The 13,957-nt window shown below is 35.0% G+C and overlaps 3 protein-coding genes across 3 annotated transcripts in view; 2 read left to right on the forward strand and 1 right to left on the reverse strand.

Annotated features, from left to right (window-relative positions):
- The window catches only part of LOC133182644 (uncharacterized), a 28,393-nt gene extending 17,750 nt beyond the window's left edge, over positions 1-10,643 (forward strand). Inside the window, exons 8-10 of the mRNA XM_061317490.1 lie at positions 436-477; positions 2,218-2,224; positions 10,170-10,643. Coding sequence (XP_061173474.1) covers positions 436-477; positions 2,218-2,224; positions 10,170-10,636 — 516 coding nt within the window. The 3' untranslated portion in view covers positions 10,637-10,643. The remainder of the gene's footprint in view (positions 1-435; positions 478-2,217; positions 2,225-10,169) is intronic.
- The window catches only part of LOC133182209 (poly [ADP-ribose] polymerase 1-like), a 550,802-nt gene that overhangs the window by 62,874 nt on the left and 473,971 nt on the right, over positions 1-13,957 (forward strand). The window lies entirely within an intron of this gene.
- LOC133182645 (uncharacterized) lies at positions 12,282-13,912 on the reverse strand. The gene is made up of 4 exons (XM_061317491.1): positions 13,660-13,912; positions 12,962-13,100; positions 12,790-12,869; positions 12,282-12,538 (listed from the first exon to the last, which is right to left on the reverse strand). The coding sequence occupies exons 1-4, from the start codon at positions 13,910-13,912 to the stop codon at positions 12,282-12,284; spliced, it is 729 nt and encodes a 242-aa protein (XP_061173475.1).

A 13,957-nucleotide genomic window follows, 5' to 3' on the forward strand; every position in this document is an offset into this window, starting at 1 on the left:
TGTAAGGGAGTTTGGCCCTTCACTTTAACAATTTAAAACTCCCTTCACCCAAGGATGCTTTGGCCCAGTGGTTCTTGAGAAGTTGAAAATGTGAAAAGTTTACAGACGGACGGACGACGGACAATGGTTGATCAGAAAAGCTCACTTGAGCTTTCAGCTCAGGTGAGCTAATAAAAGGATGTTGGTCATTCTGAACAGGTAGTGGAATAATGACATCTAATATACTGTTTTAGGAAGTATTTTCAAGTTGTTTAATGTTATACTTTATCTTTGAGCTATATTTCTGTTTAAATACAAAGATATCAAAAACACACACTTTTTTGATACAGATCCTTTAGCAAGGGCTATTGATGACTTAACGAAGAAACGCTCATAAAAAATTTCTCTGAAAATATATAGCTATTGTGACAGTTCACTATGACATTATATTTGTAGATTCGCGAAGCTTTACTTTCCAAGAGGACTGGCCAAAAACAGGTAATTAAACACATATCTAGGAAGAAGAAACAAATAATACATGAAAAGAATTATCAGTGAGCTACTTCGTTACTCGTTTTAAAAAGAGACAATATATGCATATGCTTTTTTTTTCCTCGAAACCTTGCAACTGCCACCTTAAAGCAGTACACTCTCAATTAGTTCTCACTCAAACTCAATAAAAGGGCGCAATTGCTGTCGTCTGTGAAATAATTTCAAACTATGCATTACATTTCAATTGATTGAATATTATTTTATTGCTTGAAGCCTTGTCTAACCAGCCATGCTTTAGCAACTGTCTGACTTCAATAAAACTCAGGTAAATTACCTCCAATGTGTCATTTTGAAATGTTCGTTACTGTCGCCGGTGACAGAGTTTGGACATAAGGTGCTTACTTTTAAAACTTAAAGGAAAAAAAATCGTAAATGATAACATCATTTAAGATTAAACATATCAAACTCTGAAAATGAAAAATAACATCGATGTTGTTTGACTGACTGTATGTTCCGTACTTAATTTTAAAGTGATGTCGCCAAATAAGACACAAGATCAATATCGCCGAATAAAAATATTTTGAACGTCACTTATCAAGACACAAATGTAACTACAGACAAGTGATGTGATTTTTTATGTAGCTAACTATCACAAACATCCTTTTTAAGAAATATTAATTTCAACTCTTCATCCGCAAAACTTTAATTCAGTCTGTAACTTTGCCTTCTCGCTGCGATGAAATAAGAATGAAATGTTCGTTACCGTATTCATGCAACTAAACGTACTATCTTCACACCGGCTGGTGGTTTCATTACAAAGATAATGTGTGTTGTAAAAAAACATTTTATAACAGCAATCATATTTTCATTCGAATCACTCACTATTCCATGGTATGTACTTGTTTGAAATGTCCGTTACCGAAATGTTCGTTACATAGTTTTGAATTCGGTCACTTTAAACGCCGAGAAAACCCAACTTTAAGCGTTTATAGGATGAAAGTAACAAAGCGCCATTACGTTTGAATGTCATTGTTGAAGGTTGAGTATTCAAATTTTCAATTTTCGAAAGTCTTCATGCAGAACACAAGGTAGGTGAATTCAGTGATGTGTACCGTGATTTATTAACAATATGATGATAATATTTTTTTTAAACAGAACTGACAATGAATAAATAGACTATTGCTTAAAAATTAACATCATTGTTTGTGCTGTATATTTATAATAATGCTCAAAATAAACACAGAAATGTTCGTTACTTGATGGTAACGAACTTTTCACTTTTAGTATCATATCGTATTGAAGTTCTTTTTTTAAATTTCTTTATCACGCTATGAAATTAATTGGTTTAGAAACAATGTGTTACAAGTTTGATAATTTTATTTTTGATTTGTTTGTGTATTTTAAACATTAACAATACGTTTGAACACAATGTTTAAAAAATATTGTAAATATTGTTCTTGGAAATTATTCTTCACCTGTTGAAATTTTGGGGGGAAAACCCGACAATTTATTATTCCGTTTACTGTACAGAAAAATTGCATACATTTATACTCATGTTTATCACAGATGTTACCTTACCAAAATTTAATATATTTTTTTCAAAATTTATCCAATATTCATGAGTAACGAACATTTATGAAATGTGGTAACGAACATTTCTTATCATATTAATATAATTTTATTTCATTTCTATTTAAGCCAGATGACAAAATCAGGTGCTGAAATTCAGAAAGCATACCGGGAAAGACTAAACGTAGGTCGCGGGGTTGGTGACCATTAAAAATTGCTCAAAAACATATTATGAACAAGATGTGTTTGTGAAACACTGATGCCCCCGTATGGCAGCTTATGGCGAAGGTTAAAGTTTCTCAAATGCAAGTCAAAATCCAGGCCAAAAGATAAAAAATGTTGATACCTAAGAAAGATCTTGTCTCGAGGAATACACCTGTGAAATTTGAAAGACCTAAATACAACTGTTCAAAAGTTATCGCCAACGTTAAAGTTTTTCAAAAGTAGGTCAAACTCCTAGGTCAAGGTCAAAGGTTCAAAGTGGTTGATATCCAAAGAAAGGTCTTGTCACAAGGAATACACATGTGAAGTTTGAAAGCCTAAGCACCAATTGCTCAAAAGTTATGGCCAAGGTTAAAGTTTTTCAAAAGTAGGTCAAAGTCCAAGGTCAAAAGGTGAAAGTTGTTGGTATCCAAAGGAAGGCCTTGTCACAAACAATACACATGTGAAGTTTGAAACCCCAAGCACCAACTGTTCAGAAGTTATGGCCAAGATTAAAGTCTCATAAAATTTTGCAAAAGTGGGTCAAACTCCAAGGTCAAGGTCTAAAGGTCAAATATGATGGTACCCAAAGAAAGGTTTTGTCACAAGGAATACACATGTGAAATATGAAAGTCAATCAAAAGTTATGGGCAAGGTTAAAGTTGACAACAGACAGACAGACAAACAGATAAACAGACAGACAGACAGACAGGACAAAAACAATATACCCCCGGGATCTTTCGATCCGGGGGCATAAAAATTGTTATTTGAATCTCCTACTTTTGTACATTCTGTGAAAATTTTATAAAATTCGTCTGCATCGTTTTTGCGTTATTAAATCCCAAACAAGCCATCGTTGTCGTAACATTTTCGACGCTATTCTATTGAATTCTATAGGGAAAACGTAATTTTTGACTCGTTTTTAGGCAAGATTTCGTCTAAAAAAATCTCAGTAATTTTTAAATGGTGCAGACGAAATTGTTCCCCTTTTGGTCATTTCACACAGAGATGATTTCCGATAAATCTATGTATTCGAGTTCGTTTTCTCGTAATTTAAATGCGAATTATTGCTTTTACTTCGCAAAATTTAACATTTTTAAGAATGACGCTATAAACTATCGCGACGTCACGCTTGACGTCGTGAATACGACCCGGTATAAAATGCAGAAAAACAAAATAATATAATAAAGAGTAAGAAAGAAATTTATGTCTATAAACATTTAATGTACAATAAGCACAGATGTATGAGTTAGATAACAATGTATCTTGTCTGAAACACTTTACGGGTTTCAATTGTTTATAAGCCGTAACTAAAGAGAGACAGAGAGAAGGCTTGGGTGGGGCTTGCAGGTACAGTACTCCTAGCGTAATTCAGAGACTTTTTTTCTTACAAAAATTGGGGAGGGAATACTAATTATAGAATTTAATTAGGGAAAAAAGTTTTTTTACACACTGGGAGCTGGTTCCTGTATGGGTGGATTTTTTGTATTCAAGATGGATGGATTATATTTCTTATTCTTTTAAGAAAGTTATACAAAACCCATCTTTATTTACGGAATTTTCACATTGGTAATGCTTGTACGAGTACACACGCAGCATACGACTGCTTCTTTAACATGATGTCGCTGTCATATCACCACATGTCGTCAGCGTATTTCTTTTCCAAACGAATCTCATTCTGTTGGTAAATAAAAAAAAATACCAAGAACTACTCGTGTTTTGTCTGAAAAGATCACAATTTTTCACAGAACCTGTATATTTTTTGAACGTCCGATTTTTCGATCATTCTCGACGCCGTTCGATATTGTCAAAGTACATGTATTTGCAAAACATGGTGTTATAATATTCTAAAGAATTTAGCCTTTGATGAGCGTTTAAAAAACGAGATATTAAGATACACAGGAACAAATGATGCAATTTTTCAGAGGGGGGGGGGGGGGAGAGAGAGAGAGAGAACCGAACAGATATAAACATGCTCAGGCCAGTCGCAACGGTTTCAATTTTTTTTTTCTTTTTTGGGGGGGGGGGAAGGGAGCAACCTAGCCCAAGAAGCACCCCAAATAAACAAACCTAATTAGCTGTCCAAATCCTGGATGTGCCAGTGCTCAACCTTACAGGAACAAAAAGTGGGGATCCTGCCCCCCTCCCCCCGCCGCGTTTTACGTGCCTGACATTCTTGAGTGGACGTGCACATTACAAATTAGTTCTGTTTTCTAATTTATATTCTCGTGTACTGGCAAAATTATTGAGGTGGTCAACAACTGTAAATTACCTTGATTTTCTAAAGTAATTTATATACATTGAAAAAATTATGGGGACACGTCCATCCTCCGATTCCTACCGAAATAATACCCTTTTCTTCTTTAGCACGAATTCCTCGTAAGGACGAGTACTGGCATATTCGAGGATTTATTTATTTTTTGCTCGTCAGGTTTTTTTGGGAAGTTGCCCCCCCCCTTTTTAAAACCGTTGCTACGGGCCTGCAATGTGATGATAAATAAACGCTTTCAAACGCTTTTGATTTCGTAAAAAAAAGTTTTTCTATATGTGATAACTTCAGTTTGTTGTATTGAAGAGTTTAAAAAAAATAATCGCAGATTTCTTACTTGACGTCATAATCAAATGTGCACAAGAAAGTCGCCCAAATCATATAAATTGCGTACCCAGTTTTAACGACGTCAGCAAACCCAAGACCTACGTTGAGGCCAAAAATAAAGAAGAGTATTTGAGAAAGGAGAGAGAACGTCGACGAAAGAGTTATGTCCCATCCTCTCGGCTCTCCAGGAGAGACAGATTACGAAGGAACATTAAAAATAACGAAATATTGAAACGCTATAGACAGAGAAAAAAAAGATAGATCAGCAGCAGAAGCTATGAATAATGAACACAACTCAGAAAGCATGGACACAAGCGGTTATGAAAGTCCAGGAATTCAAGGTGAATCTTCACAAAGATTTGTAGTTCGCATGTCATTTCGACGAAACGGCCCAAGGAAGAGAATAAGAAGAGTATTGACAAAAAAGAGTAGATTATTGACGAAGCTGAAAACAGAATTCCAAACACTGCAGAGAAAATACAAGACAACATTACGAAAGATACAGCGCATGAATAAGAAAGAAACAACAAATAAACCTTCAACACCAAAAAGCAAGACAAATGCACAGATTAAAGAGGCAGATCTCGAAGGTGACCAGGTAGAAAACATTCGAAGACAACTCTGAATGAGCAACGCTTTGATTGAAGAGGTGAAGAAGGCTAGAGAAATAATAATCTAGGAAAAGAAAAAAATAATACGAAACGTATTAGCAGGTAAAATCATTAAGAAATACAAGTGTGTAAACATACTTAGCAAGATGTCGGGCTTCAATAGAAAAAAAAACTGGGCAAAGTGACGACAAAGATGATTGATTTTGGAATACACAAAAGAGCTAGGTAAATGAGACGCTACACAGATGAAGTTATTTGCTTCTTGGAGCGTGACGATAATAGCAGGAACCTACCTGGAAAAGCAGACAAAGTGAAAACTGGTGTACATAGGAGCACACAGACTCGGGTATTAACAGACTACCTGTCAAACTTGCACCGTAAATTTCTAAGTGAAAATCCCACAATAAAGCTTTCCCTTGCGTCTTTTCAACGAATACGACCAAAATACATCCGCACAACAGCATTTATCACACGACACAGTTGCCTGTGTATTAAACACCAGAATATGGCATTATTACTGAAGGCCCTCCGACGAGAAAACGTTGTTCCAACCAATCCAGAAAACTACTTGGACGACCTTTTGATTGAAAATATTAAAGAAAGTATTACCAGTTCCGATATAAGTTTTGAGGAATGGAAAAGGGCTACAGTGGAAGAGAAGGAAAAGAAAAAAATGGTGATGAAAATTGTGAAGGTTAACAAATCAAGGGATGAATTCATCGCACACTTAGAGAAACAGACACAGCAATTCAAAAGTCATGTTAGTAGAATGAAAACACAGTATGAGCAAATAAAATTGTTGAAGGAGACACTGATGCCCAACCATGTTATTCACATGGATTTTGCTGAGAACTGTAACTGTAGGTCGATGGAAGAAATCCAGTCAGCTTACTGGAACCAGCAAGCAGTCACCTTACATCCTGTTGTAATCTACAGAAGAGCTGCAGAAGACCAGCCGGTATGCCACAAGAGCTTTGTGATAATCTCGGGTGATCTTAATCACAATGCCATGACAGTTCTGACCTTTTTAGCTCACCTGAGCCAAAGGCTCAAGCGAGCTTTGTCCGTTGTTGTCGTTGTTGTAAACTTTTCACATTTTCATCTTCTTCTCAAGAACCACTGGGCCAAATTCAACCAAACTTGCCACAAAGCATCCTTGGGTAGAGGGGATTCAAGTTTGCTCAAATGAAGGGCCACGCCCTCTTTCAAAGGGAGATAATTATGAATTAGTGAAAAAATAATGGCATCATTTAAAAATCTTCTTCTCAAGAACCACTGGGCCAGGAAAGATGAAACTTATGTGGAAACATCCTCAGGTAGTGTAGATTCAAGTTTGTTCAAATCATGACCCCCGGGGGTAGGGTGGGGCCACAATGGGGGATCCAAGTTTTACATAGAAATATATAGGAAAATATCTTTAAAAATCTTCTTCTTAAGAACAGTAAAGCCAAGATTGGTCATATTTATATGGAAGCATCCTCAGGTAGTGTAGATTCAAGTTTGTTCAAATCATGACCCCTGGGGGTAGGGTGGGGCCACAATGGGGGATCCAAGTTTTACATAGAAATATATAGGAAAATATCTCTAAAATCTTCTTCTTAAAAACAGTAAAGCCACGATTGGTCATATTTATATGGAAGCATCCTCAGTAAGTGTAGATTCAAGTTTGTTCAAATCATGACCCTGGGGGGTAGGGTGGGGCCACAATGGGGGATCCAAGTTTTACATAGAAATATATAGGAAAATATCTCTAAAATCTTCTTCTTAAAAACAATAAAGCCATGATTGGTCATATTTATATGGAAGCATCCTCAGGTAGTGAAGATTCAAATTTGTTCAAATAATAACCCCCGGAGGTAGGGTGGGGCCACAATGGGGGATCCAAGTTTTACATAGAAATATATAGGAAAAAGTCTCTTTCTCAAGAACAGAAAAGCCATGATTAGTCAAATTGATACGGAGGCATCTTTGGGTAGTGTAGAATGATATTTGTTCAAATGAGGGCCCCCGGGGCACAATGGGGGATCAAATTTTTACAGATGAATATATGGGAAAAAATCTGCTGCTCAGGAACAACAAAGCCATTTGTTATATTGATATGAAAGCATCATCAGGTAGTTTAAAATTCAACACCCCCTCCTTGTAAACTTTTCAATACTGTACTGATTTTTGCTTTTTTTCCTAGCCAATGTGCTCAGGTGAGCGATTTGGCCCATGGGCCTCTTGTTAAAAGTGATCATACAAGAAATAAAAGAGGAGGATCCAGAGGTCAAGTTTATACATTATTGGACTGACAGCCCAACAAGTCGGTACAGAAACTTTGCTGCTGATCATGAAGAGACAACAGGCATCAAGGCTAGGTTGAATTACTTTGAGGCAGGGCATGGAAAGGGTCCATGTGATGGGCTTGGGGGAGTAACTAAGCGTATGGCCGACCAGGCCATGAAGTCAGGCAAAGTTGTAATACAAGATGCACAAGAATTCTTTGCTTGGACACAATCGTCTTCTTGTAATATGAGTAGTGTTCGGTTTCAATTTGTCCCGAAGGAGAGGTGCGAGGACATGGCCAAAGAGTTAGAAAACATCAACGTTAAAACCATAAAGGGTACTATGAAGATGCCGTAGTAGGATGTGGCTCAAAGTCCATTCTAGTGAGAGGCACAAGTTGCTACTGTGAAATATGTGTCAGTGGAGATCATTGCGACACCTGGCGACAAGAATGCACAGCAGTAGCAGATATGGAGAAGGATGATGCAACGGAACAGGAAATGGAAAGGGTGGCCGGTAATATAAAGGGTCAGTAAAATGCAGCATTGAAGACTTTGTCGTAGCAAAATACGAAAAAAAAGTGGTATGTCGGCCAAATTATTGAGGAAGACCCAGATGATGAAAACGGTTATACATACAACATTTCCTTCATGGAAAAACGTAAAAATATGTTCCAATGGCCGCGTCAGAAAGACATTTTGTGGTGCAAATCCTCCGACATTAAGTTGAACAAACCAACCCTCCCAGGCAAATCAGGAAGAAATGTATAAGCTAGATAGCGGTGACTGGGAAAAGTTTTCCAACATTTGTGAAATGTAACGCATATTTCAAACAAGTCCAAATTTAACAAGTTTATATACTGTAATGTAATTTTAAAGAAGCAAACATGATTTAAGAAGTAAAGAAAAGCCTATATTGTATGATTTGGTACATAATGTTATGTTAGACAAACATGGAATTTACAAAAAATTTAGTATGATTTGTTGGTAACGTATATTTCAAAATGATATGGCTATCACAGTTTAGGAAATTGACTCCTTTTTTGACAATTCAGTAGAACTCAATATTCCTCTTATGATTGTTTATGATCACATTAATATTTAGTTACGAAAAGTTTTGGCACAAAATCCAAACATATTTCTCTAATGGCAAAGATTTGCCCCTTTTCACAATTAAATTACTGCCAAAATCATTTATCGACACCTGCATAATATATTTAAGCACTAACTAATGTATTATTGGTGTCAATAAAGCAATTTACACAAAGTATTATGAAAATAAGTGAATAAGTGTTGTTAAAATTTAATTTGCATCTTTCTTTCAAAACAGGTTTTTCATGAAATGTACGTTACTTTTTAGTCCCTTTTTGTTATTTGATTGCAAAGACATTGCCATTGTGTTCGCCGATACCATATTTTTTTAAATGAAGATTAAAGTAAATATTTTCAATGTTATTTGTATTAATTTATGTTTCTTCTAGTATAACATACACAATTTTTTGGGTGGAGTGTAAAACATGCAGTATTTTTGCATGCCTAAAAACCGGAAAAGTCCAAATAATAACACATACTTAAACATAGTGTATATCATTAACGATAAATCTCATCCCAAGCATTCCATATTTTTTTAAATACATACACATAGCCTTCTTATCATACCTTGTCAAAATTTGATATTTATAATCCCACATTTTGTGTAAAGCCACTGAAAAGTAATGAAACCCCTTGGTAACGTACATTTTTAAGGCTAAATTTTATGAAAAAATGTCATAACTTTTAAATGTCACATCTCAAAAACCCATCAATTCTTGTTGAAAAAAAATTGTATTTGTAATGATGAATTACTGGTATTTAACTATCAATATTTTTCTTTTTTCTTATAAACCATTTTATGAACCATGTCATTAGGTCTTTGTGCCCTTTTATTGAGTTTGAGTGTCTACATTTTGCCATACATTTGAAACAAATCCTGCATCAAGTCTGCCGTAAAATTTCTTCAATAGGACAATATTTCTAAGTGGATCAGGTACCTGCTAAGTTAAAAAATGACAAATGTATATTAATACAACCCCATTTAAAATGGAAACACATTCACTATTTTATTTAATGGTTAAATAGATCCAATCAAGGCTTGCATACACAATATATTTTCTACTCCCTGTATAGGGGTACATAATTTACATATAGAAATGTCATCTTACTATATCACTGTTCGCATGATTCATTGCTCTTTACATATTTCTATGATTTGGTATTTGCCTCCTTGTTACCCAGGTTCTGCAAGCAATATCAAACAAGCCACTTGACCAGGTAATAAAAAATAAATACTTGTAATAGATAATATTAATTGATGAATGTAACTCTGTCATGATGGGATTTACTTTGTTGGAATTTTATAAGGTGATGGGGGTATTTTAATTTATTGGTAGAAATTGCCGCATTTACAGATCTTAGGATGTGAACAGGCTCCATCTGAAACGACATATGAACCATCGAAGTGGAACAACAGAGGATTTACTCGACGTTGGAATAACTGTTACAACTACGGAAATAATATAAGAACGAATACATTCGCCCAGCCGGGAAGGGCAAATAATTATCGCATCCAGACCATGGATGGACCATCAGTACAAACTGGAGCAGAGCTAGACGGACTTATTCAAGTGGTAGCAACGTCTTCATGTCTTCCTGAAGAATATAATGGAAACCTTGTTGCACTAGTTATATGGCCTGGAAATGATTACCATTTTTACAGACTGGATGACAATGGTTTATTTTCCCATAAACCTGGAAGGACAGAAGCTAGGAATTTGGACAATTCCGGAAACTTAATAACAGATCCAAGAACAGCAGACAGAGGTCCATATACTGTATTCCAGTGTTTTATGGAGACCGATCCCGATGTTGTTGTTATAAGATGACGCAAAACTTAAGCTAATACTTCAGCAAATTTAAAAATTCCGGAAAAAAAATTTCCTCTTTTATTAATTTAATAAAATCATGGTTTTTAACATAAGTGTATGTTGTTTTCAAGGTCAAATTTCATTCCTTATTTTTACATACTAAATACAAATATTCTTACAATTATACAGCCTAGATACATTTTTACCTAAAAATATTAAATACAGAAATCTATGACCTTGTTTATTGCAATCTAAACTCAATATAATGTTTTTGTTACTTTCCTATTAACTAGTGTCTTAATATGTAAAAAGCCACTAGATTCCTGACAAGATTTTTTTTAATGGCCTCGCATTATGCAAATTTGATCAAGGCACAGTTCTTTCTGTTAAGAGACAAGTTTCTTACCACATCAACCAAGAAGTGATTGATTGATTGTATGTTGTTTTACGTCCCATTCAAGAATTTTTCACTCATATAGAGACGTCACCATATACCGGTTAAGGGCTTCAAATTTTTACCTTTACTCAGCACTCAGGGCCATTGAGCAGTGAGGGATCTTTATCGTGCCAACGCCTGCCGTGACACGGGACCTCGTTTTTTAAGGTAGGTCCCTATTCAGAGTTCTAATGGTTAAAATGTTATATTTGCTCTTGAATTTATTAAAATAACACTTAATGTAATTAAAAAGCCTAAAAAATAAATAACTTTTCATGTTACTTTTCATACTAGAGTGCCCTGATGACGTATACCTTTCATCATACGATTTTAACCATATCCAATATATGGCTTATATCAAATCAATATCAAAGGAAGATTACTTTCAAATTTATTCATTATTATATAGGAAAGCCATAACTAGTGTCACATGTAAATATTCATTTCATAATATATTTTTTTGGAATATGATATCAATTTGGTGATTCAAAATTTTTCACAATGTCGTCATTTTTAAACTTTTTTCAGAAAGCAATGGATAAACACATTCTTTTTTTCTTTAAAATATTAGATTTATATCTGTTGCAACTAAAGAGCCAAAAAAAAGAAGTACTTTTCAGGCTTTTTACATCATCCAGATCATGTATACCCCCTTACCGATCAAACAATTGAACTCAAAAACTATCGGTCAGAAACATATCTCTTTAAAAAACCACTCACTAACATCATTTTTTATGCATAATAAAACATAAGTATATTTGTCTGAAAAAAATCATTAAAACGCATTTTTTGGCAACTGCTCAATAATCGGCACCTGAACAATCATGCCTAAACCAATGCAACATTTTGAAATGGAAATGTAATAATTATAGAAGATTAACACCTTTTCAGGCATGCAGTTAAATACAAACAATAATGCTTCTACCTCAGTAATACCAACACAAGACATAGACAAAGTTATGTTATATCTAACAATTATCATTATATGTCCAGTGTACTGAAATGAACAAAACAAAAAAATGAGAGCTGTTTCAAACTGGAAACATCAGACATAGCATTATGTGCATCATAATCTACTCCAAGAATACTTTTCACTAGTGTCTCTTGCTTTGAATTAGACACATTTGCCTTATCAAACACTTTCTTTGATAGTTTATAGGTGTCAATAAACCCTGAAACTTCATTCTGGAATTTTTTCAACATGTCATATCTTTGAAAATTATGCATCTAAACTGGTACATCAAAATTTTGTCCAATCAAAAATGGTTTAGCAGATGATGCAACAAACTGGGTAAAACACCTCAGACCCTCTTCAGCACTGACCGATTTGACAAGATGTCCATGACGCTTCAGAATTCCACCTTCAAATGTCAATCCTGTTACTTGGGAAGCACCTTCAGAAATTCTTTTGCTTGGATTCATATGAATGTTGATGGATTGGTCACCACAAATAGCGGCAATTTGAACAATATCTGATGTTCGTTCTGAAATGAAAATGTAAGGTATGCACTCCAGGTGTTTCAACTAGGGATGTCGATGAATAGAAGACTATTCCACTATCAGAAGAATGGACTATAATATACCAATATATAAGTTAGACACAAGAGTAGTGTATTGTGAAACGCTAATTATTCAAACATCTTCATGCATGCATAATTTGATTTCTCATAAGCAGAGGAAGACCAATGTCCATGTGACACTACAATGCATGGGTTCTGATACTTGGTAAACTTACCTGTAAGAGTATTATAAGCTCTCCCAGTATCCCGGTTCTGCCAAGCACCATCAAAGCTAACTGCCAAACTCCTTTCACTCCTAAATAATAATATTTTCAATCAATGATATAAGTTAGAAAAAAATAGTTGCAAATAAAAATATCACTATGTCATTTTTTGCTAGAAAATGGCATAACAATTACAATCTGTCCAAGTTGTTGTCCATCCTCTCTTTCCCTATGCTTCAGAGTCTTCTGTGAAACACTGGGGATGTTTAAAGCACCTAGGAGTGAATTCACATGTGTTTCATCAAATCCTCCGTTTATCATTCCTGAAATTAGTTTTCAAAAATATTAACAAGTCAACATAGAAAGTGTATACCTGACACGGTTGTTCTTGCTTATTTCCTGTGTGTGTGTATGTTAATGTACACTTGAGTGCATGTGTGAGTTTGAGAATGGAGGTACTTTTCATAAAAAGTAAGTTACATTTATCATGTTTATATGCTGACTATTACTGTTTTTTTAAAAAAATGCCCCTACATGATCCAATATGTGAATAAATAGACGAATTTCACATTCGTAAGAGTTATCTCTCGTTGTCGGCGTAACGTTCATTTTCTCACTATAACCTTTGTAACTTATCTTTAAATATTTTCAACCTTTAAACGCTATCGGACAATTTTGATCTGTTCCTGTATTGTCATAGTAAGGGGAAACATAAAAAACATAACATATGTATACAGATTTCATTTGTAAGACACTGCCCCATAAAGTTTGTAATGGTATAGAGGGAAAACAGTGCCTTATGCCGGTTGACCCCAGATTGACCCCATAAAGGGAAATAACTTTTGTAAATGTGAAAGTCATCTAATTGTAATGAAACATTACCTGTTGCTAGTTTAGTAATAACATCCCATGCACTTCTGCCATTTGAAGTCTGGTGTTTGCTTCTTGTTGCCACTTCGTTCACCAGTCCACAGTCTGTAAATTTGCATTTGATAATCAATATATGTTCAAGCCCGAATTTTTGTTCCCCTACACAATTTGACAATTGTAGTGGCTGTCCGCACAACTGACAACAGTTAAGACCGTCTGCAAGAACCCCAAGCTCAACAATGCGTCTGATTTCGTTTCTCCTCATCCTGAACTGAATATGTCTCTTCCTCTCTTACGACATGAAATTCCT

This window comes from Saccostrea echinata, unplaced genomic scaffold (genome assembly GCF_033153115.1).
Source record: "Saccostrea echinata isolate AGI-Se365-2 ecotype Australia unplaced genomic scaffold, CSIRO_AGI_Sech_v1 ptg000009l, whole genome shotgun sequence".
Classification (NCBI taxonomy): Eukaryota; Metazoa; Mollusca; class Bivalvia; order Ostreida; family Ostreidae; genus Saccostrea; species Saccostrea echinata.